This window comes from Chiloscyllium plagiosum, chromosome 1, assembly GCF_004010195.1.
Source record: "Chiloscyllium plagiosum isolate BGI_BamShark_2017 chromosome 1, ASM401019v2, whole genome shotgun sequence".
NCBI classification, from domain to species: Eukaryota; Metazoa; Chordata; class Chondrichthyes; order Orectolobiformes; family Hemiscylliidae; genus Chiloscyllium; species Chiloscyllium plagiosum.
In genome coordinates this window covers 28,314,616-28,342,397 of record NC_057710.1, presented here as the reverse complement: position 1 = coordinate 28,342,397, position 27,782 = coordinate 28,314,616, and the positions used below count along the sequence as shown (strand labels likewise).

At 42.1% G+C, this 27,782-nt stretch overlaps 1 protein-coding gene across 4 annotated transcripts in view; it reads right to left on the bottom strand.

Moving 5' to 3' along the window:
* tacc3 (transforming, acidic coiled-coil containing protein 3) overlaps positions 1-19,749 on the bottom strand; it is a 53,411-nt gene extending 33,662 nt beyond the window's left edge. Inside the window, exons 1-7 of one of the 4 annotated variants that reach the window (XM_043710426.1) lie at positions 19,618-19,749; positions 14,450-14,523; positions 11,898-12,036; positions 10,193-10,344; positions 7,588-7,649; positions 5,232-6,342; positions 1,094-1,148 (exon numbers count right to left, since the gene is read on the bottom strand). In XM_043710426.1, the coding sequence (XP_043566361.1) occupies positions 1,094-1,148; positions 5,232-6,342; positions 7,588-7,649; positions 10,193-10,344; positions 11,898-12,035 (1,518 nt within the window). In that variant the 5' untranslated portion in view covers position 12,036; positions 14,450-14,523; positions 19,618-19,749. The other 3 variants (XM_043710599.1, XM_043710347.1, XM_043710519.1) reach the window with 3 other exon arrangements.
* Positions 19,750-27,782: the final 8,033 nt, after the last annotated feature.

Sequence of the window (27,782 nt, the reverse complement as noted above, 5' to 3'; positions counted from 1 at the left end):
TATTTCATAACAGTAGGTCTAGTTTTGCCCCTTCCCAAGCAGGGCCCTCTAACCAGAGGAAACTTTCCTGAACGCACTTAACTTCCACCCCATCTAAGCCCTTAATGTTCGCAGTCCCAGGCTATATTAGGAAAGTTTAAAAATTCTGCAAGTCTCCAAACTCCCTGCATATTTGCTCCTCTAATTCCCATTGATTCCTGATGAAAAGCTTATGCTTGAAACATCTACTCCCCTGCTCCCCAGATGCTGCCTGACTAGCTATGCTTTTCCAGCACTGCAATTAGACACTGATCTCCAGCAGCTACAGTTTGCAGTGTCTCCTATAGTACAACCCTAATAACATCACTGTCCCCTTATTTCTTCACTCCACCCACAAAGCCTCACTGGATGACCCTTCAAATTATTTCAACTGATTACTACTCACCTTAAATCAAAAATGCACCTCCCCCCTTTCCATTAACTGTCCTGCCTAAAGCACCTGTACCCTGGCACATGAAGCTGCCAGTCCTAACCCTCCCTTAACTCTAATGTCTGAGATCCCACTCCCACATACCAATCCACACCCTGAGTTCAGCCTTACATGTCAGCTTTCTTGCATTGAAATAAATACAATTTATTCCAGCAGGCATTCCTTGCTTCCTGTCATGTTCCAGCCTGACCAGTTGCTTCACTTTACTGATTACTGTATCTCCCTCCAGCCTCACACTTGCCTCCCTGCTGTTGAGGATCCCACCTGCCTGCCAATCTAGTTTAAATCCTCCCTTGTAGCACTAGCAAACCTGGCCGCCAAGATATTGGCACCCCCCCCCCCCCTTCAGTTTTCAGGCCAACCCCATTACATTTAATCCGAAGTTATGGTACAGGATGCTATTCAGCCCATTGTTTGGGCCATTTTGCCTACTCAGCATACATTCTTTTACAGCATTCCCATCTTCATATTGGGAATCCAACAAGATTTGCTTGAAATACAAATGAATACCTTCCTTCAAGTCAGATCCAATAGCAATAGTGGAAGTCCCAGTGATCCAAGTAGCACTACTAGATTGCAGACAATCCTTATCAGACCAACAAGTACTTGGAAATTCAGACCCACCTGTTCACAGGGAATTGCAGAGACTTCCATCATTGGTTTAACTTTACAAGTGTTTCTGCGAATATTAAGATCAGCACAATTATTTTTGATAAGTCAAATCTATTCAAATAGACTGCCAAAGCAAAATGAGGTTTGACAAAGGACAACTTCCATATCTAGAATGACAACAATGGAAAGAAGGAATTATAATAGTTTATTTGCAACTTCAAACACATGAATGCACCATAAGCAACAAATAGCAGGTGCACAAAGCCAATCAAAAAAAGTATTCTCATCAAGTATGGCCACAGCCACAACAAATCTTTGCTCTGGGACAGTTTCCAATGACTTATCCAAGGATTAGGGAATAGGACTTTAAAAAGCAGAAAAACATCCTGAAATGCCAAAGGAACAAAAACAAAGCCCACCCTTGTGAAAGACAAAATATTCATTCATATTTGCAAACAGGCAAGGCAGACAAGAGTACAGTTGAGGTATAACCCATATGCTACCAGAAACATTGATCATCTTAAAAATCAGGATAATTGATTCTTTCCCCATAGTTTAAACTGACACTGCATTTGTTTAGGCTAAACTCAAGTTTGGTAAAACAGCAATTAGAAAGGGCTTCTAACTTCAGAATATACAATCATTTCTGCAGCTCATTAAAAACATCCTTACCTCTTATTTTAATTTGTATTAATAGCAGAAGTCTGATCACTCATTTTCAGACTCTGGGCACCTTGGAAAGTCAACAGTCGCCTTTCAAGAGCAAATAAGAGGTTAGAAAAGTTTTCCTGAACTTTCAATCTGATGAGAGTACAGTTGTTTGGTATCTATCTCCAGGAATTTTATTCCATGACAAACTTACTGACCGTTTTCAAGTTTGTTCTTGTACATTTGCAACCCAAATCCAATTAGAAATACAACTGTCTTTGAGTGAGGTTGTAAAAGAAACTAAGTTCCACAAATCAGTTCTCAGCACTAAGGAAAGGGGTTTATCTTAAAATCCATACACAAGGTATTCTATACCTACTTCCAAGAGCAGTTAAAAAACTGAGCATTGATGCAAACCTACAGGCTAGGCCAAATTTGGCCAACTAAGCCCAGACATAATTGGCAAGCTTAAATCAATCTCTAAAGTCAAAAGACACATTGACTTCACATCTCAAATCAAAAGGCTTTATAAAATGGAAATTCCAATGGAGTGTAAATATAATGCAGTCCAGGGATAGACACCTCAGGTTTCTGAAGCATTTGGATAGTCAAGTTCAAATCAAAGTACAGAGATAAAATAGTTAATGTTGGGTCCAGTGACTGGTAGTTGTTGTGGAGTGTAATGACTATTAGAGGCGTGGTTGAAAAATGTACATGGTTCAGGCATAATACTCTAGAATGGGCATATTTCAGAAGTGGGTAGCAAGTGGAAACCCAATAGGCCAAATAGCCATCTTCTGCACCATAATAGTTATGTTTCTGCAAAGAGATCATAAAACCAGCCAGATTTAGAAAAATCAGGGCCAAAACAAAAATGAATTGAACTTGCAAGAAAAAAAACTAAGAAAGATATTGGCACTAAAACCTAAAAGCATTAATCTGAAAGCCTGCATCCTATAGTCTTAGGATAGTTGCAGAGGGGTGTTAGTTGCAATTTTCTCAAATGTGCTATGATCAAGCTGCAAGTATATATCTTTATTCAGAAAAAGTAGTGTTAAATCAGGAAACTACAAGCTAGTTAGTCTGACATGTCATTGCAAGTGTTGAAATCGCTACAGGAAACTAGACAAAATCAAAAAATCTACATTGAACTATAGAATAGAATCCCTAGTCTGGAAACAGGCCATTTGGCCCAACAAATCCACACTGACTCTTCAAAGGGTAACCCACCTAGACCCATTCCCCTACCCTATTATGCTACCTTTACCCTGACCAATGCACCTAACCCACACATTCCTGAACGCAATGGACAATTCACCTAACATGCACATCTTTAGATTGTGGGAGGAAACCTGAGCACGGAGCACCCACACAATCACCAGAGACTAGAATCAAACCCAGGTCCCTGGCACTGAGGCAGAGATAACCACTGAGCCGCCACTAAAATAAAGTAAATTAGTGAAGTGAGATTCCCACATATGAATTGCACAGGGTTAGTACAAAAAAAGGCACGGCAAGCCTTTAGAAATTCCAATGGAATGTTTTTCATCTGTCAAGACAGGAATGGAATACAAGGTTATGCTTCAGTTTTACCAGGAATTGGTGAAACTGCATCTGGCACAGTATTAGTCATCACACTTAAAGGATGGATAAAACTGCATTGGAAGCAGTTCAAAGATTTACTAAGATCTGGGATGGGTGGGTGGGATTATGGCAGGGCATTTGGGAGGGGGGTGGGGTGCTGTTTGGGGTGGTGGTCAGGCTGTACTAGCATCCACAGAGTTTAAGACCAGAGGTGACAGGATAGATGAAGAAAAGAATGTTTCCTCTTATGGGAGAATCTAGAATGAGGAATCACTCACTTAAATAACGGTGAAATTTATGCTCAGTCTTTGGAACACTAACAGTGTGAAAGCAGAGTCCTTAGTTTTTAACAAGAGGCCTGATTCTTGTTAAAACAAAAAGGTGAAAGGCTATGGGATAATGAATAATGCAAATTTAAAAACTTATTCCTACTAACCATGGTTTTATTGAATGGCAGACTAGACTCAAGGATCTGAATGGGCTACTCCTGCTCCCAATTCTCATTTATATGCATCTCCCAATAGTGAGAAATGGGTTGCAAATTAGTCAAAACGGAGGATCAATAACCAGAGTGGATAAAAAGGGTAACCAGCACTTTTGGATTTCCAAAAACACAGATTAAAGGCAGTGCTGTATGAAGTGAAAGGCTGTTGTACAAAAGCAGAGTGCATGGTGTTAGAGGTAACAAAAATAGAATAGCTAACTAAACAAACATTCAGAATAAGTTGGCCATTCAGGCTAGCAGATTGCAAGAGTCAAATGCCATAAGGCTCAGGGTAAAGCCCTTCACCATTTACAATCAGTTAGTCCCTTGAAAGAAGGGACCAACTGAGCAGTGATCAAATTTGGTAGAGTATGGAAGGAAAGTTGAAAGGACAGTAAAATCTGCAAAGGGATATGGTTGAGCAAGTGGGCAAAAATTTGACAGATTAAATTAACATTGAGAAAAATAAGTTTGTCTGCTTTGAAAGCACATGTAAATATTGCAGTACAGAGGTGTCCTTAAATCCGCATTTTAACCTCTTGTACATTATGTAATTACAAAGAGCACCAATGGAAAGGTTTGTCATTTTTGAAATAATGATTAACTATGAAAAGATGAAGTCTTGCCACAATTCTATGGATCAAGAGCTCCTTGAACATTTTTGGACTCCTGACACTAGTTATTTAAAGGGATTGTTTTGAGGAAAGTTTAAACCTCTGCTCACTGGAATTTAGAAAATAAATAATAAAATTTATAAAACAACTGAGGGGGCTAAAAAACAGATGCCATAATTCTCCCAAGGTGAAATACAGAACTGGCTTGACCAAACAGGTGGTCTACTAAAGGGTCCTCAGTGGACTGTCAAGCTGTTTCAGGGGCTACAAATGAGAGAAACTGAAAAAAGCAAAGTTCTAAAAAGGAGATTGCACAATTTATCTGGAATTTGATACAGTTTTAGAAAGGTATCTCCCATTTAAGAGGGAACTTAAGGCTGTTGACCTATGGAATTCCTTTCCCTGTGAGCAAGAGACCAGGTCATTAAATAAAGGCAGAGCTGGACAGATTTTTAACTCAGTGGGGAATCAAGGATTATGGGGCAGGGTGAAGTAGTGGACTAAAACGCTATAATCAGATCAGCCACATGATTCATTGAAAGGCAGGGAAGGCTCAAAAGAACAGCAAAGGCCTAATCCTTTTTCTTGGTTATGATACTGCCTTGACTGGAGGGAGGTAGGTAGTTTATCAAAATCACAGGAACTATTCTGGTCACAAGGTAATAAATAATGGAAGTAAATGCAAGCATGGTCAACAACCATCTAAAATTGGATCTTTCAAAAACAAAAGGTGACCTAGACCCAAGAGAGATGAAAGTGAAAGAAAGCACATTTACAAAATGCCTGTAGTGATTGTTGACAAAAGTGATTATCTACTCACTTTTTGGATGATTGCTTGAGTGGCATAGTAGCTTCATTACTGTTGATTGTCTGAGCAAAGCTCATTGGCTTCTGTGCCACCTCCATTTCTTTTCCAAGTAGCTCCACATTTTCTACTGTATCATCTGTTACAGATAGTCCATCAGATTTGTCTACTGGTAGCTCAGCTGAACTTGGAGAACTTTCACTGTGCCTCAGAACCTCACTCATTTCCTTTGCAGTCGACTCAAAATTTTGCACTGGATTTTTTTTACAAGGTAAATCAGAATGAGGTACTGGTGCTTTTGTCAGACTGGGAGAATTACAAATTTTAAAACCTCCACCGAAGGGATTAAAATTTGGGTCATCCAATTTATCCCATTCAATGCTGTACTCCATCTTTGGGACAAAGGCATCATCAGGATCATTTTTCTCATCCAGCTTTGTAGCTTCCTGAGACTGCTTCTCAGGTTTGCTGCAAACCCTTTCATTTTGAGCTAGACCTATTCTCTCACCCAACTTTTTTGGTGGAGGTTCCTGGCCTTCAACCTCCAACTGCACTGGTTGCACCAGGTCAACATCTTCTCTAAGTAGAGAAGGCAGATTCTGCTGAAATGGTAGACTTGGACCTGCCACTTGGAATGGGGTCATAAAATCAATATTATGATCAAGATTGAGAGACTCTTTTAAGGGAAGTTGTGAAACTTGTACTTTTTGCTGTCTTATGCTAGGACTGATCTTCTCAAGACCATCCTCCTCAAAGTTAAACAAGGTCGGTGACATGAGCATTCTGTAATCCTGTTCCATGCTGTTACTTTGATTTTCCACCTGCAAAGGGATATCTGCTGATTCATTTCTACCATTGTTGGCATTGCTGTTGCAGGGAGTGGCTTTTGACAGTTGTTCAATGTTGTTAGGCAGAGTCTGATCATTAGTTGATGAAATGTAAGCATGTCGTTCTAGATAGTCTGGCTCTGTGCCAGTTAGTTTCTTTGCTGGGGAGTTCAGGATTTTTGACACACCAGTAAAAGGGTTGATCACATCAAGCATATCAAAATCAAGAGTGTACATTCCTTTGGATGAAGTATGCTCTTCATTGCCAAGGCCAATATCAGCAGTTGACTGTTTAGTGTCTGACAATAGCAAATAAAAAAGATTCAGAATCAGCCACGATCATGCTGTACATAAAATTTCATTAAAACCTAGAAGTGAAGTCTTAAAAATAAATCTTACACCAAAATCTAATTTTTGTTAAAAGCATTAAAAGAGTAAAGGCAGTTTTAAATAACGAAATAGTATGTTGTAGGAAATGTTAAAATGGTACGAGAAAGTGGATTCAAAGATTTTAGCAAAGTTAAAAAAAGAATGCCTTCAGGAGAGACACACAGATCAGGAACTGTCAGGAAAACACATGCCAATGGAGGAACTGAATAAGGCAACCAAAACATTAGAGCTCTTCAGAGGGAGAAGAGGAAGGAAAAAAGAAAACCAAGAGGAAGGCTTCTGACAACTGACAAACCAATCAGAAGTGAACATGTGAAGCAAAGAAGGTTAAACAGTGAATGACATCAGACCTGAACAGGATGAGAAGTTTACCATAAACAGAATAAAAAGGATAATTTAAAACAAGATTAAGTCAGATTAGGGATGCCATGACAGATCTATACATGGTAGTGATAGGAATGGTATGAAATAAGTACTTGTATCTCATTTTAGAGAGAAAATAGTGCAAAAAGGGGCAAGTATTTAAAACAAGATCAAATTTAAAAAGTAGATTTGAAAGGCTGGTTATAATTTTAAAAACCTGCTTGTGATGCAGTGGTCATAACCTGACCCGTGGACCAAGAGATCCATCTTCAAGTCCCACTGCTCCAGAGGTGGGTCATAGCAACTCTGAACAGGTTGATTTATATTAAAACTTGATAACTCCAAAAACAGATAGGATGCATACAAAGATGGCAGAAAGGAAACTGGAAAATGTAAAGGAACAGGCCTGAACTTCCAATCCTTCTGAATACAGGAGAAGCACCACAGAATTGGTGAACTTAGAAATTTGTTCAATATTGCTTCTCATTTGCACTGCATTCCAGTAAATAATTAACATTGTTATGGAAATATGGTGATGTAGTAATTGGTAACTTAGCACTAAAACCATCAGGAACTACGGATTTGTTTCTTTCAACATCTACACAACAAAAAAATCTGCCAGTAATTGTTCTGCACTCAAGTTAGTTTCCACATTGTAAATACTCCATTTTAAGCACTGCTTTTTCTTTAAAATTTTGAAAATAGTAAACATTAGAATTGATATACTCTTCAATTAAATATTCAGATTTAACTCAATGTCAGTTAATCCATTTAAATGAGTGCATGCTTACCTGTGTTTTCTGCTTGCAGATCAGACTCTGGAGAGTCCGATGTATCTCCAGAATTTGTGTGTCTGTAATCGGAACAGAATGTTTAACAGAACTTCTGATGTCAGGGATACAAAGTTTTGATAACAGAAGCTCAAAGTTACTGAATATTCAAAGGGCAAAAAGGACAGGAAACATAACTACCACAAGAAAGTAATGACAGGGCAACTAATTGGATTACACTTCACCTGACAAAAGGGGCAGCACCCTGAAAACTTTGATTTTAAATAAACCTTTGAACAATTAGGTGTCATGTGACTGATTTTGTCCAGCCCAGCCAAACACTGGCATCTCCATGTTAATTGGAATAAAAAAAGGACAACAATATTTTTTAAATAAATAAAAATGAAAAAGCAAGGGATGACATCAGACCACTGTCAACGTGAAGCTGAAATAGTAATAATACAGAACAAAAGTGGCAGAGAAACTGAATAGGTACTTTGCATCAGTTTTCACAGGGGAAGACACCAGCAGCATGCCAGAACCACAACTGAGGGCAGAGGAGATGGTACTGGCCATCCCCAAGGAGATGGTGCTGGGAAAGGTGAAAGGTGGATAAAATCAACTAAAACAAATAAGGCAGGAGGAGTATACTTAAGAGGGAAATTAGGAAGGCAAAAAGGGGACATGAGATAGCTTTGGAAAATAGTTAAGGGGAACCCAAAGGATTTTTCCAAATACATTAAAGGACAAATGGGTAACTAGGGAGAGAATAGGGTCCCTCAAAGATCAGCAAGGCAGACTTTGTGGAGCTGCAGGAGATGGGGAAGATACTAAAGTATTTTGCATCAGTGTTTACTGTGCAAAAGGACTTGGAAGATATAGAATGTAGGGAAATAGATGGTATCTTGAAAAATGGCCATATTACACAGGAGGAAGTGTGGATATCGTGAAATACAAAAGTGGATAAATCCCCAGGACCCGATCAAGTGTACCCCAGAACTCTGGGAAGCGTTTGCTGGGCCTCTTGCAGAGGCATTTGTATCATTGATAGTCACAGGGACGTGCTAGAAGACTGGACATTGGGTAATGTGGTGCCACTATTTATGAAAAGTGGTAAGGAAAAGCCAGGGAACTATAGACCAGTGAACCTGATGTCAATGGTGGGAAAATTGTTGGAGGGAATCCAGAGAGACAGGATGTAGGGCAAGGCAAGGACTGATTAGAGATAGTCAACATGGCTTTGTACATGGGAAGTCATGTCTCAAACTTGATTGAGTTTTCTGTAGTAGTAACAAAGAGGATGGAGGGTGGACCTGATTAATATGGACTTCAATAAGTTGTTCAACAAGGTTTCCCATGGTAGACTAGTGAGCAAGGTTAGATCTCATGGAATAAAGGGAGAACTAGTCATTTGGATACAGAACTTGCTCAAAGGTAGAAGACAGAGGGTGGCGGTGGAGGGTTGTTTTTCAGACTGGAGGTCTGTGACCAGTGGAGTGCCACAAGGATCGGTGCTGGGTCCTCTACATTTCATTTATATAAATGATTCGGATGCGATTATAAGATGTACAGTTAGCAAGTTTACAGATGACACCAAAATTGGAGGTGTAGTGGAAGGTGAACAAGGTTACTCTGGATTACAATGGGATCTTGATCAGATGAACCAATGGGCTGAGGTGTGGCAGATGCGGAGTTTAATTTAGACAAATGAGGGGTGCCGCATTTTGGGAAAGCAGATCCTAGCAGGACTTATACACTTAATGGTAAGGTCCTAAGGAGTGTTGCCGAACAAAGAGACCTTGGAGTGCAGGGGCACAGCTCCTTGAAAATGGAGTCACAGGTTGATAGGATAGTGAAGATGGCATTTGGTATGCTTTCCTTTATTGGTCAGAGTATTGAGTACAGGAGTTGGGAGGTCATGTTGCGGCTGTACAGGACATTGGTTAGGCCACTGATTGGGTTGGGATATCTGGTTGGCATGGACAGGTTGGACCAAGGGGTCTGTTTCTGTGCTGTAAATCTATGACAGAGACAACACCCCAGAGATCTAAAGGAGGTAGCTGAGAAGATTGTGATGGTAGTGGTGATCTTTCAAGATTACTGGGTTACTGAAGACAGAAGTCCTCAAGGGCAGGAAATCACTAACACAAAACTCCTGTTTGAGGAAGGGAGTGAGACAGAAGACTGGAAACAGTTAAGTTAGCCAACCAAACGCAGAGTCAAAGTTAGGTGTTACTATTATTAGGAGAAGCCAGGTGAAGTGTGACATGAAAGAGGGCAGAAAAGAAAAATGTTTTTCATTCAGAGGAGGAAATGCTATGTGCAATATAAAGAGGCATAAGCTTGATACAGCCTCACTAATCCAGCTGCTCCCCAGCTGGAAGTTCAATCCAAACCTGAGGCAGATTATAGCAAATCAGGGCTGACAAAAACAAAATATTCATTTTGCCTTAATTTGACAAATGCTTACTTGCAAGACAAGAACAAATGCAAAGCACCCTTAAAAGCCCATAAAGATTATGGTATTACAGTCAATTTAAACAGCCAAAATGTGCAAAACATCTAGAAAATCACCATATGCTGATGTAAAATTTAAATCATTTTAAAAATCCAAAATATTTCTTACCCTTTTGCCTCAGTCACATCAGGATTTCCTCGATTCTCAGTGTTCTTCTTACTTATTCCAGCCTCAAATGAATTAGCACCACATCTATTAGTCAGATGTGCACTGAGAACTTTGCGTGTAACAGGATCTCTTACAGGAGTCTGAAAAGATACCTATTGCAACAAAAACCACCTTTAAAACTTGGTCAAAGCATACCAACATTACAGCATGCACCTGTGGCAAATACATTGAATTTAAATTCAGCTGGTATGCTCCACTTAAATCTGAAAAAACAAATGCATCAGCACTTCAGGAAAATACCAACAGTGTGCTTAGTTTTCTTGCCCTTGTATCCCCATTATTACATTTGATTATACAAGATGCTAACTAAAAGGGGAACTGACATGGAAGGTCCAAAGCTCAAATTAGGAGCCAGAGCGCTATGCCAACTACATTGAAATTTAACATGATCTGAATAGGTTGAATTCTTCAATACTTCTAAAATGAAATTTTAATTCAAACCCTGGGCTGCCAGTCCTTTAAAGTAAAGAATAAATTATGCAGCCCACATCAAGATGGGGCATCATCCAGATTTTTGTGTTAAGCCTGTGTGCTGAAACATGTCATAAGCATGCACAAGGACAGATTACAAAGGGTAATGCTTCTTAAAGAAATGCAGATACTGTCTGAGAACAAGAAAGGTTAAAAAACAATGTTGAAAGATCTCAAACTTTGAAAGATATATCTTACTTCAGAACAAAGCACAATACCAAAAACAAGTTAGCTACTGGAATGCACTGGATGAACAGCAGGGTAGGTAGAAATCAGGCTTTTCAAAATAAAGCTTAATAACCATTGCAGGTACAGGGTTGTTGGGGAAAAGTCTTGAGTCCGAGTTATAGAGCACTGAAACAGACTCTGCAGTCCAACTCATCCGTGCTGACCAGACATCCCAACCTGACCTCATCCTGTTTAGCAGCATTTGGCCCATACCTCAACTCTTCCTATTCATATATCCATCCAGATGCCTTAAGTATTGCAATTAGACCAACCTCCACCACTCTGGCAGCTCATTCCATACACACCCCACCCACTGCATGAACGTAATCCCTCAGGTCCTTTGCAAATCTTTCCCCTCTCACCTTAAACCTATGCCCTCTAGTTTTAGACTTCCCTACCCTCAGAAAAAGACCAGTCCCTGCCACTCATGATTTTATGAACCTTAAGGTCACTCCTCAGCCTCCAACACTCCACAGAAAAAAGCCCCAGCATTTTCATCCACAGCCTACAAGTCAAACCCTCCAGGCCCAGCAACATCCTTCTTGTTGTCTTTACTGCACCAAGTTTAACACCATCCTTCCTAAAAGGAGAACAACCAGAATTGGAACAGAAACAATCCAAACTCCTCTTACAGAAAGCCAGTACAAAAGTGAATTTAACAGCTTGCCAACCAACTGATCAATTACTGATCAGTGGTGAAGAACCTAATAATGTCAGAAAAGTACATTCAGCACCATGTATGACTGCTCAAATACTAAAGCCATCCAGCCGTATAGCACTTCAGCTTCAGTAGATAATTGAAGTAACAAACTCAAATGTAAGACAATGAACATGTCTAATAATTGAGAAATCTAACCATTTCCTCTTGGCACACAAAGTGGGCAATGAAATCTGGCCTAACTGGCAACACCCACATCCCATTAACAAAATTAACTTGATAGCCTACCTTCGATAGTTTCATTGACCCTTTGGGAGGGAAGTTCTCCTTCTGAGACATTCGAAGAATTGACGGTTTCCCTGTAGCCTCGAGCGTTAATGGCTCACACTGTTCATTCATTATTGCAATGGTTTCACCCAAATTCATTCTGTAAGTGAAAAAAGTCAATCTTCACTTGGAGAATCATCTAGAATTCCATAAAATGCCAATTTTTAAAACTGAATTAATTTTATACAATGTTTTAAGTCCTTGGGGCCTGACAGTCCTGCACCCTAGGGTATTTAAAGGTGGTAGCAGAGATAGTAGATGCATTACTTATGTTATACCAAAATTCTCTAGATTCTGGAAAGGTACCAATGGATTAGAAACATGCTAATATAACATTCAAAAAGAGACAATTCCCTACTTATCGTCTATAGATAGTTTGGCCTCTTTTTTGGGGGGAAATGCATGCAAGTTGTTGAAGTCATTCAGCAAAGGAGGAAATAACTGGACATTTGGAAGCAAAGTTCAATTCACCAGTGCCAGAATGGTTTCATGAAGTTTGTTAAGCATAATGTGCCCTTCAAGTCCTTGAGAACATAACCAAAGTGATTAATTGGTATCTGATGGTATATCTAGACTTCCAGAAGGTCTTTGACAAGGTGCCACATAAAAGGTTGATGCAGGTGGTTAGTTCCACAGGGTTAGGGGTAGGAGTATTGGCTTGGGTAGAGGATTTAGTTGACTGTCAGAGGATTGTGATAAACTGGTCTTTCTCTGGATGGCAAACTATAACTAGTAGGGTGCTGCAGGATTCAGTTCTCAGAATTCAACTATTTACCATCTATATGATGGATCTTACAAGCTGACAGTGTAACAACAAAATTCACAGGTGATACGAAGATAGGTGGAAACGCAGGACGAGGAGATAGAGGTTTATATGTGAATATTGAGAAGAGACAAGAATCTGGCAGATGGAGTTAATGTGGATAAGCATTAAGTTATCAATTTTGGGGGGGAAATAAAAAGTCAAATTATTTAAAAGGAAAGCAGATTCAAAGTGTGTCAGTACAGGAAGATCTGGATGTCCTTTTACATGAATTGACAGAAAGGGAAATGCAGGTGCAGCATATAATAAGAAAGGCAAATGGAATTGTGGCATTTATTGCAAAATGACTGGATTATAAAAGCAGCATTATTACAATTATATACAGGGAGCAGGCGAGACTACACCTGGAATACTGTGTTCAGTTATGGTTTCCTGACTTGTGGAATGATGTGGAGGCAGTTCAGAGAATGTTGACCAGACTGATTCCAGCAATGAAAGGGCTGTCACACAAGGAGTGGATGAATAACTTGGGCTGGTTACTGGAGTTCAGAAGTTAAGAGAAACTACTTTGTTGAGAGTTGAGAAACTTTAGAACACACTGCCCCAGAGTACAGATTTAAGAAATAGATAGGTTTGTGAAAAAAATTGGAATAAAAGGATATGGGAGCAGGCAGGAAAGCAGAGTGGAGATCAGATTAAGATCAGCCACAAGTTTAAATGGTAGAGTGGGCTTGAAGTGCAGAGTTGTCTACTGATGCTCCAACAACTGTATCAATTCACGAGTTTAAAAGATTGGACATTTAATTGATAGAGCCATTAAATACAGGGAACGGAAAATTGACAATATACTTACCATGAATGAAAAAAGTAGCTAAACTAGCCACTAAGAATGGCTGGCTACCTTTTAGCCTTCAGCGCTGCAAATTGATTCAAATCCTTATTTTATTCCAAAATCCACAGAATCTAATTGCACCATTTCAGGGATCAGGTGAAATTCCAAGTCTATCACTCAATGCTGCGGCATTCACAATTTTCTTAAAATTTGTCTAGCAACCTCAATTTGGAGGATTGGGGACTCTCCTCTTTTTGAAGAGGAAGGGAAAAAAAAAGTCCAAATTTATCCAGATAACTGAAATCCCAGCCCCACCCTTTAAAATCTTTACCATTCTCCCATTGTGCAGTTAAGGGCCTGCTAGAGTTTTTAACCCAGAGATGAAGAGTTAGACTTCCAGATTAGGGAGACACTGACTGGTCAGTCACGTTCCATCTGCCATCCAGTTTTGAGGTACAAAGATAGTGAGGTATGAGAGTTGCTGCTGAAAATTTATGAAATTGCTGCATGTTGGTGGTACAGAATGCAGTCAAATCATCCCATCCACTATGTTAAAATTAAAAGTTTAATTGCCCTGGATTGGTAAAGTCGCTCTCCCTTACAAGGAGAGGTAGTTTCGCAATCTGGAAGGGACTTATTGCAGAATATGAAGCTTCACTTGTTTTTGTACAAAAGCGACACTTCTAGTCAACGGCAAAGGATTTGAAAATGGTAATGCTGTTGCCTGCCAAAACAAAGTTATTGCCAGTTAGCAGTGAAGAGTTTTGTCAGTGCTCCCATAGACTTCCGCTCACGTATTACCACGTTTGGGTGGAGTGCAAGCACCAATGTCATGTGTTCTACTCTTAAAATAGATTGGTTTAAATAGCCCATAGTAGGGCACTGTAACAAAAAGCAGAGAATCAAAAAGAAACTTACTGTATGATAAAAATGGCTCAAAATCAAATCAAACTCTTCTAGAGGAGTGATGTGCTCTATGCAATCCCAGCAGCCTAACAAATAGTAGAAAAGATAAACCACTTGCATGTTAAGACAGACACCCATCCTGCCTAAACTAATACAGATTATTAAAATATTTACAGGTACAAGTTATATTAGTTAACCGTAACTAAATCTACCAGGAGCCAGTGATGGCAAAAAGTATCAAGATCGCTTGCTGCTTCTCCATTAAAAGGCACAGAAATGAAGTAAAGCCTAATGCAGCTTCAACATCAAGCTCAATGCCTCAACATTCAGAATAATTTTCATGTCGAGGCAGTAACTCACCGAACCAGAAATTCTTCCATATTTTAGACAACAGTTATGATATGGTTTGGAGCAGAGTAGCACTAGCAGAAGCCAATATCACCGAGTAGGTGCCACTTGGTAACACTATCAAGGATAACTCCAGTCATTAGCAGATGGCTATAGACTTGGATCGTAACAGACTAGTTTAAAAATTTGTTTGACTTGTGACCAGAATGTACTTGGACAAACACCCACATCAGCATACATAAGCAATGTTATAGCTATACTAAAGCAGTTTAGCTGGAGATGCTGCTAGTTGTGGAACCCAGGTCTTCAATATTACAACTAGGATTTTGAGATCCATGGTGTTTGCTATGCTTCAGACATTGAACCATTTCTCAATTTCATTGGAGAATACCAGTTTGCAGAAGACCAATTGCAAAGATGTGCATCTCAAATCAATGGATCTTCCTCAAACTTATCCTCCTGGCCCTCTGACAAATCTGCAAGCTTTGATCCAGTTGATCACATCCTCCGGCACAATGCCACCAGCCATCCAGCTGGCTGGTCCCATTTTTAAAACAAAAATCAAATTGTAACAAGCAAAAAAGCCATTCACAACACCTTTTCCTGGTATCACCAAAAACTTATCCTTGTCCAGTATTTTTCATAAGCAAACCCCTTTCAGCAATAAGAAATATTAACCTGAAGCATCTTAGTGGTCATACATTCAGATAATAGCAGGAGCAATTCATCCACCATCAAGCCTGTCCCATTCAATACAACATGGTCAGTGATCTTCTTCCTCACCCTGTCCTCAGTACACCATAGTAAATCAGCAATCAATGTCTAGTTTAACACAAAAGCTAAAATAGAGCCTCCACATACCTCAGTTTGAGATTTCAACTTCCAGCTGTAACTCAACTGCCATCTCTCCACTTGTTCAAAGTTGAAGTGACATTTAAAAAAGGACTAAATTGTGATGATTAGTTAGCTCGAAAATGTTGTCAGTTTTTGTAATTTCCATTGTGCTGAACCGGTGATCCTTCACCATTCCACTAATATACACAACATATCAGCTTTCTACTATTGTTCCAACTACAGACCTTAGGCTTTTAAAATACTTACTGTCTGGAGCATTTCTGTTCGATTGCCAGAGACTGCTGCCAATAACTAACAAAAGCACCCCAAAATCAGACAGCCATATGTGAGGTGCCAGACGTCTGGATGGTGGCTAATGTGGTGCCATTACTTAAGAAGGACTGCAAGAAAACACCTACAAAGCTACATACCAGTGACCCCCAACATCAGTGATAAGTTGTTGGGAGGGGATTCTGAGATGAAAGTGTGTTGCTGGAAAAGCACAGCAGGTCAGGCAGCATCCAAGGAGCAGGAGAATCGACGTTTCGGGCATGAACCCTTCTTCAGGAAGAAGGGCTCATGCCCGAAACGTCGATTCTCCTGCTCCTTGGATGCTGCCTGACCTGCTGCGCTTTTCCAGCAACACACTTTCAACTCTGATCTCCAGCATCTGCAGTCCTCACTTTCTCTTTGGGGATTCTGAGAGACAAAGACTATATATTTGATAAGGCAAGGCCTAACTGGATATAGCCGGTGTGGCTTTGTGCATGGGAAATCGTCAAGGTAAAAACAATGACTGCAGATACTAGAAACCAGATTCTCGATTAGAGTGGTGCTGGAAAAGCACAGCAGTTCAGGCAGCATCTGAAGAGCAGGAAAATAAACATTTTGGGCAAAAGCCCTTCATCACGTATTCCTGACGAAGGGCTTTTGCCCGAAACGTCGATTTTCCTGCTCCCTTAATGCTGCCTGAACTGCTGTGCTTTTCCGGCACCACTAACCCTGCATGGGAAATCTTGTCTCTTGAACTTGATTGAGTTTTTAAGGATATGACCAAGATGATAGATGAGGGCACAGCAGTAGTTATCCACATTGACTAAATTAAAGCCTTCAATGTTCCACTTGGTAGACTGGTTGTAGTTAGATCACATGGCATTCAGGGAGAGCTAGAAAATTGGCTTGATGGTACACTTTCAGGTCAGAGATGTACAGCACAGGAACAGACCCATCAGTCCAACTCATCCATGCTAACCAGATTAGATTAGATTCCATACAGAGTGGAAACAGGCCCTTTGGCCCAACAAATCCACACCAAAGAATAGCCTACCCAGACCCATTTCCTTCTGACAAATGCACCTAACTATGGGCAATTGAGCGTGGCCAATTCACCAGACCTGCACATCTTTGGACTGTGGGAGTACCTGGAGGAAACCCACGCAGACAGGGGGAAGAATGTGCAAACTCCACAGACAGTTGCCAGAGGCTGAAAATCGAACATGGGACCCTGATGCTGTGAGGCAACAGTGCTAACCACTGAGCAACCGTACCTCATTTCCCAAGAGTAGGTCAAGTTTTACATCTTCTCTAGTATGTGGATATACTTAGTAAATCAAAGTTTTCCAACAATCCAGCACAAAGCAGCCCACTTCTTCCACCACTGACACTCAATAGCAGCAGTGCACACCAATTAATAAATTCCCCTCCATCTAAACCCATAACACTACGGCAGTCCCTGTCTAGGTTTCAAAAATTAAAAACCCCTACCATAACCACCCTGTTATTCTTACAGATAACCGAAACCTCCTTACAAATTTGCCCATTGACTATTGGGGAGTGGGGAGGCGTTCCATACAATCCCAATAAAGTGATCATCCCTGAGGTAATGACAGGGATTGCCAGATTGTCATTGCCTTACATTTGTGCGCTATGAACATTTCTTGCCAATTGTCAACCCAGGCCTGGATATTGTCGGATCTTGTTGGCTTTGCGATTGGACTGCTTCACACACTAAGCAGTTGTGAATGATGTTGAATATTGAATATGTGAACATCCCATGCCTGGCGAGAAGATCACGAGTGAAGCATCTGAAGATGTTTGGACTAAGGACATATCTTTGCAGGGGTTCTGCAGATTTTTCCTGAAGCTGAGATGACTGACATCCAGGACTGCAGATGCTGGAGATCAGAGCTGAAAAATGTGTTGCTGGAAAAGCGCAGCAGGTCAGGCAGCATCCAAGGAGCAGGAGAATCGACGTTTTGGGTATATGCCATTCTTCAGGAACCTGAGTCCTGCTCCTTGGATGCTGCCTGACCTGCTACGCTTTTCCAGCAACACATTTTTCAGCTCCAGTTCTGGTCACCCTACTATAGGAAAGATAGAGGTGCTTTGGAGAGGGTGCAAAGAAGGCTTACTAGGATGCTGCCTGGATTGGAGGACTTGCCTTATGAAGAAAGGTTGAAAAAGCTCAGACTTGTCTCTCTGGAGAGAAGGAGGGAAAGAGGAGACCTGATCGAGGTGTATAAAATAATGAGTGGAATAGATAGTCAACAGCTGGAGACTTTAACCCAAGGCAGGATTGACAGGTACGAGAAGTCATAGTTTGAAGATATTAGGAGGAAGGTATAAAGGAGACGTCAGAGGTAGGTTCTTTACACAGAGAATTGAGAATGCATGGAATGCGTTGCCAGCAGTGGTGGAAGCAGAGTCATTGGGGACATTTAAGCAACTGCAGGACAAGCACATGGATAGCAGTGTTGAGGGGTGCATAGGTTAAATTACTATATTTTACATAAGGATTAAATCACAGCACAACATTGTGGTCCAAAGGACCTGTTCTGTGCTGCACTTTTCTATGTTCTAAAACTAGGTGAGGCTAGAAATCTTGCAGCAATTGATACTACCAAACTCCTTTAGTCAGTACACCATGTACAAGGAATCATCGGGGTGTGGAGATAGGGAGGGCTGCAGATGCTGGATATCAAAGTCATATTACTGATGAAGAGCTTATGCTTGAAACATTGGCTCACCTGCTCCTCTGATTCTGCCTGACCTGCTGCACTTTTCTAGCCATCAGCAGTGTTAGGATAGAAAACTCCCCACTTGCCTGGATAAGTACAGCTCAAGAAGCTTCACACAATCCAGCACAAAGCAGCCTACTCCTCCCACCACTGACACGCAGTAGCAGCAACACCCATCATCTGCAGGACACTGCAAATTCACCAAAGTTCCTCAGGCAAGGTCACCACTTTCAACTAGAAATAGGAGAGCAGCAAATGCACGGGAACACCCAAATTCATCACCAACCTACACAACACACTGACTTGCAAATTTAATGATGACTTTCCTGCCCCTCGGATGCTGCCTGACCTGCTGTGCTTATCCAGCACCGCACCTTGACTCTAATCTCGAGCATTTGCAGTCCTCACTTTCACCTTGGAAATGTAATTGCCATCCCTAGGACATTACTGGATGTAAGTCTTGACATTCCTCTCCCCCCCCCCCTCTCGCCAACATGGAGTGCCCCTTCACCAAACCGTGATTCACGAAAGCAGCTTGCCACTACCTCCTTATGGTCGGCAACAAGGGGACAGGCCAGTCCAGCCAGCAACACTCACGCCACTTATTTTAAAAAAACAACACCGTACTCGGGGATATTGCATGACAGCAAAAAGTTTGGAATGATGTGCAAATTATAAAGAGAATTGAGGGATAAAGGGTCAAGGATATCAGCAGCTCAGCAATAAATAGTCCAGCTGGTCTGGAGAGGCTCGGAAGGAGGGGGGGGGGGGAGAAAAGAAACCCAAAAAGAATTCCCAGGAATACCTCCAGAAACAAGATAGAGCGAAGACTAAAAACCCAAAAGAGATGCCTTACTTTTTCAACGAAAGCAAAGGCAGTCTGGAGTAAAAACCGCACACCCGAGAAGTGATCGTCGCCTCCTTCACCCTCCGGGTGTTGGGTGACAATGACCGTACAGGTTCCCTATGCCGCGGTATTACCTTCGACCAGCTCCGACTCTCCTCCCAGTCCCGCGGCTCCAACTCGAATTGTCCTCCTCGCGCAAATTTTAAAATCTGGCCGTTTATTCCCGCGGCCAATTCGAAGCGGCCGTGCCTTCGGGTCAGAGTTCAACTGCTTTCAAAGGGGCCAATCAGTGGCGGTCCCTTCCCTTGTTCATTCTTCTCGCGTTTACAGGAGTTGGCACCGCGCATGCGTTGTTGGCGGTGTCGGGTGTTATTTTCTCACGCCGCGGTGTGGTTGGTTATCAGGCTTCTCCATTCGGCTAACCTAACGGCCTGAGCAGCTTGATTAAAAGTATCTGCGAAGAGCAGGAGTCACATTGCTCATAAGAGGGGACCGTTTGGCCCCTCGAGTCTGCTACCCCATTCAGTATGATCAAGGCAGATTCACAAACTGAAATTGCTGGAAAACCTCTGCAACTCCGGCAGCATCTGTGGAGAAAAAGCAGAATTAACTGAGTTTCTGATCCAGTGACCCTTCTTCGGAACTGAAGGTTCGGATTGACTCAACTGTCGTCGCGACTTGCCAATTCAAACTGTATTGAACCAAGTCCTGCCACAAAGTAACTTTGACACAGAAACAGGTCTGATCAGCAGCTCTGCTGGGATTTGTTCTGTAGGTTCCATCGCATGACCTACCTCCAGCCCACATCTCACCTTCTCAAAATGTAGGAAGCAATTGGGACAGACCTTGGAGTGCAGGTTCATAGCTCCTTGAAAGTGGAGTCGCAGGTAGATACGATAGTGAAGGCGGCGTTTGGTATGCTTTCCTTTATTGGTCAGAGCATTGAGTACAGGAGTTGGGACGTCATGTTGCGGCTGTACAGGTCATCGGTTAGGCCACTGTTGGAATATGGTGTGAACCTAAAAGGGACCTAAGGGGCAAATTTTTCATGCAGAGGGTGGTGCGTGTATGGAATGAGCTGCCAGAGCAAACTAGTACAATTACAATATTTAAAATGCATGTGGGTGGGGATATGGGCTAAGCGTTGGCAAATGTGACTAGATTAGTTTAGGATATTTGGTCAGCATGGATGAGTTGGACCAGAGGGTCTGTTCCACTGCTGACAATCTCTATGACTCTATAATAAATCCAGTGTCAGAACCAGGTATCTGGGGGTGATTTCAACCAACTAAAATTTACTGATCGCAAATCAGAAACCCCATAGCAACTACACTCACCTCTGCCTCTGACTCTCTTGAAGTTCTGGTATGCTACTGGTGTCTTCCTCCATGGAGATTGATGTGTGATGATGGTGCTCCTTTAACAAGGTTATGCTGTCCTCAGCTTTTTTTTTAAGGGAGGTCATAAAAGCAATGATTCTGAAAAGTCTGGCTTTCTGTGGGTTTTAGGGACATTTTGATTATAGCTAACAGATACTGCCTCAGGCAAAATACTTTCGAGTTTAAAAGCATACACATGTACAATGAAAAGGGAGTGGCCAGTTCTCCCAGCTCAGCTTTTCTTTGGTTTTTGGCAGTCTGGCTATTCACTGAAGCAGTCAAGTAGTTTGAGGCTGCTAGTCAATGAAACAGCTACATGGAAGAGGACTTTCCATGCTGCCATCTGTCTCTCTCTGACATCTGTCCTGTAAGACTAAGTGTTTGATTTTACCTTTTGGGGATTGTTGCAAGTATTTGGAACAGCATCACTAAGTTGGGATAGTCTGTTGGGTTTTCAGATAGGTTAAGTTATTCTGTATTGTATTCTCTTTTGTTTGTGTTTCACTCGGTAATCTTGTAAATAAAAACTAAGTGGTTTGACCAGCTGCGTCACTCCTGGAATATCTGTGTTACATGTGCTTAAAATAGCTTGCAAAGTTAGCCACTTTCTTTAAATGTTTTGAGGGGGTCTGGCCATAACAGATGCAAGCAGAAATGTAACAGAAATAAGTGGGCTGTTTTTGGAACAATTTACAATATATCACCAATATGGGTGAGGGAATCAAATTTAATATTTCAAAGTTTACTGCCAACACAAAAATAGGTTGGATTATAAAATGGTGGATAGGGTATAAAGAGAATTAAACACGTTGAGTGAGTGGGAAAATGCAGTTAAGATAAAGGTACCACCGTTTTACCAGACCATGGGAGACACTACTGATGGTGGCTTAACCTGACTGTCACAACACCCCCTGGTGGGGTTAAGAAGGAGAATCCTTCATGATAACCTAAACTTGTGCACAAAATCAGATATCCACTCCAGTCCAACACCAGCATTTCCACATCATAAGCTGTTGCAGATATTGAACCCACATTGTTGGAATCACAAACTAGTTTTCCACCGAACTAAGCTAATCGACTCCCGACAAATGCCATATATGGATAAGTGTGAAGTTGTCCAGTTCAGCAGAAAAACAGACAAAATGTTATTTAAATGATGATAGACCGGGAAATGTTAATGTACAAAGGAAAATGAATGTCCTTGTACACCAGTCATTGAAAGTAAGCACGCATTTCCAGCAAGCAAAAAGGAAAGCTAATGGGTTTGTGGACAGGAGAAAAGAAATCTTCGTGCAGTTTAACAGGGCCTTGGTGAGTCCACACTGGAGTTTTTGACTCCTCGTGTAAGGCAAGATATAGTTTATACAAGGAGTGTTCCAAAGTTTCACCAGACTGATCTACAGGTCGCAGGTTTAACCGACGAGAAGAGTGAATCAACTGCACCTATATTCACTGGTGTTTAGAAGAATGGGAGGGAATCTCACTGAAACATATAAAATTCTGATAGGGCTGGACAAACTGGATGTAGCTTTCATTTCATCCATCTTGTTTAGTACTTCTTGAAAAAAAGCAGTATTAGGTTTAGCCATGTTGACTCTATCTGATTGTATTATGATTTTCTAAATGACCTGTCATTATTTCTGTGATAATGGATTCTCACATTTCGTTATAATAGATATCTGGTCTACAGTTTTCTGCTTTCCAGCACCTTCCTTTCTTGAATAAGGGTGTTATATTTGCAATTTTCCAATATTCTGAAACCTTTCCAAACTCTAGAAAATTTTGGAAGATCACAACCAATGTCCTTTGTTGTACTATACATTCTAAAACATGATATCTTGTACTGTTATCCCTTCAATTATAGTACAACGGATACTGAGCTGACAGTTGCTCAACCAGACACAAAACCACAAGATAGTCACAAGATGGCTATACACTAGGCAGAGTCCGAGGTCAGCCTAAGACTGTTTAAAACAAACTATTGTTCTCAGACCTTGAATCAATGCACACTCCAAATACTGCATCCGCCTATTGATAACATTTGGTTCGGTTGCAGTTTTGCTTAACAGGTAGCTGCAGATAAACAAGTCATGCATTATGTGGGAAAAGCAAAGATTATGTGAGAAAAGCAGAATGTTCTAGCACACTAGGGGCCACCCAGGGCAAGGGGTTTTAAGCTAGGGGAGAGCAATATCATGACTAACTAAATTGCTGCAGAAAAACAGGCCAGCAAAAACAGCTTCACAATCTCTCCTTTTTGATCATAAGATCAAAGCAACAGCTCAGGATCTCCTGCAAAAGGGTGAATGTAGTGAAAGACTGGGGGACTGTCTGGTCGTGGTGGCTCAGAATCAGAAGGGTAGTCCTCAGAATCCTATGTGTCGGAACTAGCACGTTCTAACTCCTGGAGTTCTGTGACACGGTAAAGGATTTCAAAGAGGGGGACCTTGACCAACTGAGAAGTTAATGGGACTGAGGGCAATAAAAGTGAGCCAAAGCACGCAAAGTATTGCTTAAGGCAGATGACAAGAACTGAAATAATAATGAAAATGACAACAAGTACCATGAGGCCTTGTAAGAGGGCCTTTTTCCAGGGACTGAACCATCCACCCTCTAGCTCCACAGATCCCAAGGGGAGCTACTGTTATGGAGCTTGAAGGCAGTCTTTCGAATGTGATCAACAAGGTTGGTAATGTTCTCGCTGGAGTCGGGAATATAGAAACTACATTGGGAGCCAGTGAGAGCACAAGTGCCCCCTTTCTTGGCTCATGGATAATCTAAGGTCAATCAATTTTGGAGGATGACTGTGTGAATGGTGACCACCTCCAAACTAAGTTGGTCAAGGGCTGCTGCCATGTAGTTCACTATTTCTTCAAGGACTGAGGCCAATTTTCTGACCTCCTTTGCCAATCGAGTGGTCCCATAAGAGGGGAAGAGAATGGCAAAGAACCACTCAGCTTCAGTTATCGCTGTCTTGGTGTGAGACCAAGGCTGTTTAAATGGGGAGGAATGCCAGTGGTAAATAGAGGGGACCACATACCCGAGACAGCAACTACGAGCCCAGGAGATGGAAGCCACAGCAAGGTTTTCTGGACGCAAATGAAATAGGTGCCATTATAAGATCTAAAGCAATTGGTCTGAGTTCCAGTCCAAATAGTGGAGAAAGTGGTAGTCTTGTTGTGAACTTTAAGGGCAGTTCCATCCCGAGTGTATCGTCGTTCAGACAGGGTAAGGAGCAGGGAATGGATGCATTTGCTGATTCCAACATTCCACTCTGACGTGTGATTGCTTTTAAAGCTTATCATTAGGTGTACACTTTCCTGTGGTATTAGTGAGGAAAGCGAGAGGTTATACTGAGGTTGGAACAATACTTCTCCACATTGTAGCCCGCCAACTCCCAAATTCCTTCGTTGTTGTTCAAATCATACCTTGGGTCAGCAGATCCAATGTCATGATTGTGCTCCAAAGAACTGCTCACCTTGGAGAACCTATCTTGATCCAACCACCATTTGGCTGTTTTGGACTTATTAAATGGAATGGGTCTTAGGGGGATTCCTCCCTTAGAGTGAACAGGGATATGGGTGCATACCCAGCAGCTAGAGCAGTTAACCTTCTGTGTGTAAATGTAAGTCATGTAAAGAAAAGTGTTGACATGCAACTCCCTTGTGACAGAGTTCATCTTCCCTGTTCCCCTCATGCCCAATCAGTATTATCAAAGCAATGAGGAGCACAGAGACTGAAATGGCGATCAGTCTCCACATATTGCGGCTGGCAAGCAAGCTGATGCCTTTGACATTTTCTGCTCTTGTCCCTCCAGGGATGGCGCTCTCTTGCAGTGGGTTCAGTGCACCTACTTAGGTCTTCCCTTGACATTGACAGCCATCCAGGTAACCAAGAGGACGAGGAACGGGCTTTTCCACCCAGGAGAGAGAGAATTCTTTTCCAATGATTTTATCATGACATAGTCCCCAGGTTGGAAGGGATGCATTGGGTCATCACTAGGTGCGGGAATGGCCTCCTTTACCAGATCAAGGTTACAGAGTGCTTTGTCATAATCCAGAAGAGCATCCTGTGTCAAGAGTAATGCGGTATTCACAGGAAATTTAGGTCTTTCCCCGAAGGGCATTGGTCTTCCCATCACAGCCTCATATGGGGTCAGTCCTATGATTCTGATGACCTAGTTTCTGAAGGTATACAGGGCTCAGGGTAGAGCTTCTGGCCAAGGCTGGCCCATGTCCTGTTTGATCTTTGTCAGAGTTGTTTTATTCATCCATTCCACCATACCTGAGGACTGGGGCTGATAGGAAATATGATATTTCCATGTGATATCTAGTGCTTTACTAACATTGTCTGTGATTGCTGCGGTAAAGTGAGTGCCTCTGTCACTGTTAATGCTCCCTGGAATTCCAAACTTAGGGATCACATCCTTCATGAGGCATTTGACCACTGTTCTAGGATTGTCTTTTCTTGTGGGGAAGGCCTCTGTCCATTTAGAAAACGTCAACAATTACTGAAAACCCTGTTTAGTTGACATGTGCACAAAATCAATCTGTAAATGATTAAAGGGTCCATCTGGGACTGGCAGATGATCATACTTGGCTAAAGATTTAGCGTTATTATTTTTTGGACATATTAGACATTTTGATACTAGTGCTTGTGCTGCCGCTGCTGCAGAGCCCGGTGTGTACCAAGCTTGTCGTATTGCATGTATCTCCCCTCCTTTTCCTGCATGGCCAACCCCATGGGTGGCCAGTGCAAGAACGTGCAAGTATGCTTAGGGCAAATGAACCTTCCACCATTAGCCCAAAGGGGGATTCCTTAGCTCCTATGCACGTCCAGCTGTCTTTCTTGGCTTGTGGAGCATATTACTGTGCAGCACATATTCCCTGTACTAGATCTAAAACCTTTGTTGCTTCCCTGGCCTTTGGAGCTTGTAGTACCTACACAGTGGGAGCTAATGCTGCTTGTCTAGCAGCTTGGTCAGTGCAAACATTTCCTTGGGCGATGGGGTCATCAGCGGCAGAATGAGCGATGCACTTTATCACAGCTAGGGCGGAGGGGAACATGATAGCCTGTAAAAGGTTGTTGATGAGCAGGGCATGCTGCAGGGGCCTTCCAGAAGAGGTAATAAATCCTCTATGTTTCCATAGGGTTGCAAAATCATGTACCACTCCAAAGGCATATATCTGGAGTCGGTGTAAATGTTAACAGACTTTTTGTCAACAAGGATACAGGCTCTGGTAAGAGCAAACAGTTACGCTGCCTGCACAGAAGTCCCTTCCAGCAGCACAGCGAATTCAAGGGTTTCAAAAGGTGTGCATATCACGTAGCAAGCTAGCATTTGGTGATCTGAGGGCCAAAAAGAGGACGTGTCTGTGAAAAGGATCATCTCTGGATTGTCTAATGGAGTCTCAGGGCGCGGGATGACAACCTCTTGGACTACATGCAGCCAATCATGGTCCTCTGCCGGGGAATCCTGTATAACAGGGTGAAGGGTGGCAAGGTTTAAAGCAGGGGTGCGCGTAAGATTAGTGTGAGAAAGTAGGGCAACCTCACAGTCAGTTCTCTTTGATGCCGTAAAGTGCTGAGTCGCTGCTGAATTAAGCAGCAGGGAGACCGAATGAGGAACAAAATTGTACAAGAATAATCAAGTACAATAGGGGTGAACATTTCTACCATTACAGCGGCAGCCGAGACAGCTTGTAGACAGGCCGCATTCCCCTTAGAACAGGTGGGAACTGTACAGAATAAAAGGCTACAGGGCACCAGAGATCCCCATGCATTTGTGTTTGAACACTGGCGCATATCCCTCCTTTTTGTTAACATAAAGCTGAAATTGTTGCGTATAATCAGGGATGCCTGGAGCAGGTGCTGAGGTTAAGCAACGTTTAAGTTCCTTCCAGGCTTCTGCCATTTCAGCTGTCCAGTTCACCTGGGTCAGCTGATTTAGCGAGGATGCCTGGCGGGAAGAAGCAACAATAACTCAATAGTCTGTTATCCAATGTCGGCAGTAATTCACTATGCCCAAAAAGGACAAAAGCTCAGTTCGTGTAGTGGGAGAAGAGAGGTTAACGATGGCTGCAATGTGATCCTGAGACAGTGCTCTGAGTCTGTGTGAAAGATTGTAGCCCAAATATTGTACTGTCTTTTGGCAGAGCTGTATTTTTTCAACACATACCTTATGTCCATCCTGAGCCAGACAGTGGAGCAATGCAACAGTATCATACATGCAGGCATCAGGTGAATCGGAGGTCACTAATGAACCATCAGCATCAGCATGACCAACGCACTTGACTTCAGGCATCTTTGAGTGTACCTTTTTCTTACTCAATGCTTTTACATGGCAGATGGGGGTCTTTCAGGGTCCTGTGTACCACAGAGGCATATACAGTGGGGCTCTCGTGTACCCTTAGGGAAGCCATGTCCATGTATATTGGCGGCTGCTGTAAGTAAAAGTGAAAAGGTACTGGCGGTCCAGTGACAATTTAATGAAGAAAATGGCAGAAAAACAAGTGGCAGTAGCAGGGAGGCTAGTAAGGATGGCATTGGTGTCGGGCACCACTGGGGAGCAGGGGACAACAATGTCATTGACTGCCCTCAAGTCCTACACCAATCTCCACTGTACCGGTTTTCCTTAGGAATAGGAAGGATAGGAGTGTTGCAGGGGATAGTGGGAGGCACCAGGATCCCTTGCTGAAGGAGGGAATCAATAACTGGTTTTATACCTTCTTGGGCAGTTGGTGAAAAATTGTACTGTCTAATAGCTGGTAGGATGGCCCCATGTTTCACAGTGACCATATGAGGCAGAGCCGATATGACTAGGCCTGTATCATCTCCAGGACACCCGCACCAATCAACCAAACCGCCCTGTGGCCCAACATTTCAACTCCCCCTCCCACTCTGCCGAGGACATGGAGGTC